The sequence below is a fragment of the Phalangium opilio genome, unplaced genomic scaffold, assembly GCF_054372755.1.
Source record: "Phalangium opilio isolate 3A_F unplaced genomic scaffold, DU_Popi_V2 ptg000011l_1, whole genome shotgun sequence".
In the NCBI taxonomy this organism is placed as follows: domain Eukaryota; kingdom Metazoa; phylum Arthropoda; class Arachnida; order Opiliones; family Phalangiidae; genus Phalangium; species Phalangium opilio.
In genome coordinates, this window is record NW_028324147.1 from 4,095,307 (window position 1) to 4,100,260 (window position 4,954).

A 4,954-nucleotide genomic window follows, 5' to 3' on the forward strand; every position below is an offset into this window, starting at 1 on the left:
CCGAAGTCTTATTTTCCTTTTGTTCTTAACTTTTAGAATTTTCCCAGACAAAAGATTCCGGTGACGATGCTTTTAAGGCTTTTTAATCGCATTATTATCCAACCGAGAATGCTTTTAATATCACGCGATTTCCGCCTTAGGGTCTTTCATAAGTAAATTATCAATCCATAAGTATTCGTGTATGCTCTCTCTTTTACTCCTAAACTTACTATTAAGACACAGCGTTATTTTGGTAAAAGTACCTTATAATCTTATGCTTTAAAAGTGAATTCGTGCTTGAATTGATAGAAAATGGGGTTTTTTTTCGAGATGACCTGTAAATCTATAGTTACAGCTCAAACCGTGAAATTGGTTCTGAACTTTAGTTCCAGACGTTTTTATTTTTCGTCTACATTTTTGGAACGCAATTGGCAACAACGTCGAAAATGAGAAAGCGAGAATTTTTATTATTTTTTATTTTTTTCGGAAGCTAACCTTTTGACTCTACCGGAAACGATCTCTTCACTACGAATAACGACACCCAATTTCCGCTTGACCAATTTCTGGTCTCTCTCTCGTTAAAAGTATGGCCTTTCAAAAGCACTACTCAACGCATTACAAGGCCTATATCCTCGCTATATCGTCCGGTTTTTGTTCAAAAATCCCCACGAACTTGTATCCTACGAAGACGAAAGTAATATGTCGCTATCAAAATCAAGAAAATCATCAGCCTTATGGAAGAAATCTGTTACAAAGAATCGGACGACAAAATCTGAAATCACTTCACCGTGAAATGAACGATGCGTGATCAGAATTGCGCCTTTTTTTCGCTCCACGTGCGATTTCGCGCCCTTTTTTTCTTATTCCACGTAACAAAGCTTGATCACGTGATCAATGGCACGCGCCCGAATTTATTTCACGCGCATAAAATTCTCGAAGACATGTTTTTAAAAATTCAAATTAGGCTTAAGAGGAAGGTCTAAATTTTTATCTATCAAAATTTTCCACTTTCAAATTAAGAATTTACAAAATTTATAATGAGTGAACAAACACCGCCTATAGCATCTACAAGTTGTGATGCCGAACATATATTGGAATCAAGAGGGTTTTCATTGCTTGAAGTCATCGGAGAAGGTTCGTACGCTGAGGTTCGAAGAGCGTGTAAAATTAATCCGGAACGTCAAGTTGCCATCAAAATTATCGCCAAGGACAAAGCCCCCGCCGATTTCGTCAAGAAGTTTCTACCAAGGGAAATGGATATCATTAAGAGAATTAGACACGATAATATCATAGGATTCATCGAATCAATCGATACTCCAAATAGGTTTGATAATGAAATTGCTTCCGCTTAAGCTTGGGATGGTCTCAATGATTGAATAGTTTTTCGGTTCGGTTTAGTAATATCATGAAAAATATATACATTTTTTCCCATAAATTTTTAAGTATGCTCTTTTGCAATAGGTAGAAGGCAAGTTGACACTCCTTAGTATTCATGGTGTGTTGGGTTAGTTCCAGATAAGTTTAGGTTATGTTTGGTAAGGGTTTCGTAAGGGTTAGGTTTTGTTAGAGTTACCCTAGATTTTTTGGGTTAGGTTTAGATTAGGGTTACCATAGGTTTTTGGTTAGGTTTAGTTAGGATTCGACTAGGTTTTTTGGGTTAAGTTTAGTTAGGGTTCGACTAAGCGTTTTGGGTTAAGTTTAGATTAGGGTTACCGTAGGTTTTTTGGTTAAGTTTAGTTAGGGTTAGACTAGGTGTTTTGTGTTAGGTTTAGTTAGGGTTAGACTATGGTGTTTTTAGTTAGATTTGGGTTTTGTTATAGTTAGGCCAGGTTCTTAGATTTAAGTTTAAGTTGAGAAAGCTTTTATATTAAGTATAATTGATTTAATGGGGGTGGGGGCAGGTTTCCATCTAGCCTTAAAGGCTAGATTCAGGATCTCTAAGCGAATAATAGACCTCGATCTTACAGCAGACGACAAATAATAGAGCTCGAAATTATCCACCCAATCCATTATGTCTAACCTTCATTACATCACCCCTGTACTCCCTTCTGTGATAATGCATTGCTAAGCCTAATTCCACTACTAAAGTTGGTCAATTTGGCATTCAAATTGAGTCCGCCTTCCTATGTATATGTATATATGCCTAAAAGGGGGCTGCTGAGTCGAAACTTTATTAATTGCTTCCAACCCCTTTTCTGTTCGGTTGTTATACGTACGAACGTGTTTTCATTCTCTCACTCTCTCTCTTAAACATATAGAGCCTACATTATTATGGAGTTAGCGATCCACGGTGATTTATTAGATTACATCAGAAAGGTGAACGCCGTTAGCGAAAGGCGCGCTTGCCGTTGGTTTCACCATCTGCTCGACGGAATCGCTTATTGCCACGAAAAAGTGAGTTTCTCCCTACAACTATATATTCCCAGCTTTTCCCGCCAACTTTTATGAATATCGTAATTTCCCGCCCCTTCCTGGCTGCTTTTAACGATCGAAAACGAGCCCTCTCTTGAGAGAGTAAACTATTCCGCAAAATACCTTGATCGCACCTACAATCTTAACGACTAAAACATTTCTACCATACCATCGTAAGTTTATAAGATATGTTCACCATAAGTTTGTTAATCTCTGGTTACAAACTGGAGCTTGTCATGAAGTGAGGGAGGTAGGTCATAGATTCGAGGTAAAGCGAAGTACGCCTGGTGAGGCTCTGCTGTCAAATTTGGGCTTAGTAATGCAGACTAAATAGGAGCTAGATGGAACTTGGTCCTGCAAAATTAACCACCATCCGAGTGTAGGACTTCAATTCTCGCTTGTCGTTCTCCCTCGAACTAGTTATCTCGAGCTGTAAGTCTCTCAGTAGCATTACGAAGTATAGTTAGTGTCATACTTATGGAAGGAACATATCTTGTAAGCTTATGATATACTTGGTTGGAAGTTGAGGTTGCGCAAAAGATGAAAACTAGGCTTAACGAACCGCGAAGATTTTATAGTTGCAAAATCTCCCCTGACGTCGAGGAAAAATACTCTCGCAAAAGTTTCCCGTTTATTACCATTTTACGAGCTATTTAAGAACCGACTTTTCCCCTACCTCTTTCCTGTAATGATTACTCAGTTCCTATTCCTACACCTGAAATGGGACACGTTTTTCCTTCAGAAAATCCCTGTTTTTGGGGAAATTTCGGTACTTCACAAACTGTACGCGAGTGTTTGAGCTGACTTCTATATATTTCGCGGTATTTTTATCGAGTTTATATATTCCCGTAATTTGAAGGTTACTGTCCGACCCCTTTTATCATATATTAAGAATATAGCTAAGCCTCAGAATTAACTCTTTATCGTCTATAGACTTTCATTAAAAGATGAGAAAGATAATTTAACTAATTGCCCCTTTATCGCGAAAATTTAAAAAACAATTTATTTATTTAACTAATCTAATCTGAAGTTTGGGAGTTCATTGTTTATTGCTTACTTACTCATTCACTTCACTATATGATCTTCTAATTCTTTAATTGACTTTTAATTTAATTAAACGTGACCATCCTATTTTGACAAGGGCATTTATCATCGCGACGTAAAATGCGAGAATCTTCTACTGGCCACTAATTACGTTTTGAAAATCACCGATTTTGGATTCGCTCGAACAAAAACTCAAACGCATCATGACGATCTGGAAAGCGGGAAAATTTTAAGTAAAACGTTTTGCGGAAGTTACGCCTACGCACCACCGGAAATACTACGTGGAAAACCTTACCTTATGCCGTTGGCTGATATTTGGAGTATGGGCGTCGTGCTGTTCACCATGACGGCCGGAAGACTTCCGTTTAACGACGAAAATAGGAAGAAGTTGTTGGAGATGGTACAGAAACCCGTGGTTTACAGTCGGCGAAGACCACCTTCGGATGACTTGAGGGATTTGATGGAACAGATGTTTCGACCGGCGCAGGAGAGGGTTTACTTCCCCGACATTGTTCGGAGCAAATGGTACATAGAACAGTATCATCCTGATTGGGATGGTTTGACCGGAAATCAGGAAGTACGTGGAGAGAAAAACACTGTCCAACCTGATGATACCCGACTTACAAAATCGGAAAGTTTGACCGCGGTTGCCCAACCGGAGTTGACCGTTACTTGACAGTGAAACGTATATTGGTACCATTCAATGCAACTTAATTAAATTTAAACTTTTTAATACTTTTAAATATCTGCTGAAGTATTTATTTAAGCCATCCACTCGTTCAGTGGCTTTACTTGCAGACGATAAATCAAATCAAACTGCTTAATTGGAGGGTAAAAAAGAAAATCAAGTGACGTTTTTTTTATAGATTATTCTACTAATTATAATTATAAGACCAATCTGCTATAATTGGAACATCCAGGAAATACTTCCGAATTATTTTAAAATTCTAATTAGTTTTTATAGATTTCATAGATAATTTGAAATTTGCACTTCTGACCAATCGCGTCACACCTTACCTTCTTGTTGACGAAATTCCTATTACGCAAAGGAAAGATAAGGGAAAAAGTTGAGATCTTCGTTCGTTCTCGAACCTAAATACGTTCTTATCGTCTTGATAACTAGTGAATTACAATTTAAATCTTTAGTTTGTCGTTAAAATATTTAAAAATACTTTTATAATTTTGTACCTCGACGCTTTAATCTTATTTATAATAGAAAATCCCCAAAATCTTATAAGATGATACAAGGTGATGGTAAACAATTGGTGACCGTACTCTGGAAACCATTAGCAACCTATCTCCATTTTAATTTAAATTTTAAATAGACTAACTACGGGATTAACTAAGCTTCGTCGACATTAATCCCACACGTACTCCCGAATTAACAACACTTCGAGCGCCTGCCTCTTCGTGTCGGTGGCCTCTTTATTGTAAACATCTCAATAGATAACGTCCATTATAAAGACACCAGGGACATTTCTCTATAGAACCAGTATACCTCTTCATTGAATACGGATAT

At 37.5% G+C, this 4,954-nt stretch overlaps 1 protein-coding gene across 1 annotated transcript; it reads left to right on the forward strand.

Annotated features, from left to right (window-relative positions):
• The first annotated feature begins 1,016 nt into the window (after positions 1-1,016).
• Positions 1,017-4,259, forward strand: LOC149709960 (testis-specific serine/threonine-protein kinase 3-like). Its single transcript, XM_089860751.1, has 3 exons — positions 1,017-1,303; positions 2,238-2,373; positions 3,533-4,259. The coding sequence occupies exons 1-3, from the start codon at positions 1,017-1,019 to the stop codon at positions 4,109-4,111; spliced, it is 1,002 nt and encodes a 333-aa protein (XP_089716877.1). The 3' UTR covers positions 4,112-4,259.
• The last annotated feature ends 695 nt before the right edge of the window (positions 4,260-4,954 follow it).

Bases quoted from the DNA above. Each gene is read 5' to 3' on its own strand.
- LOC149709960 (XM_089860751.1), top strand. From the start codon at position 1,017: ATGAGTGAACAAACACCGCCTATAGCATCTACAAGTTGTGATGCCGAA. The intron at 1,304-2,237 runs GTTTGATAATGA...TTAAACATATAG, and splicing joins TCAATCGATACTCCAAATAG to AGCCTACATTATTATGGAGT. The intron at 2,374-3,532 runs GTGAGTTTCTCC...TATTTTGACAAG, and splicing joins TCGCTTATTGCCACGAAAAA to GGCATTTATCATCGCGACGT.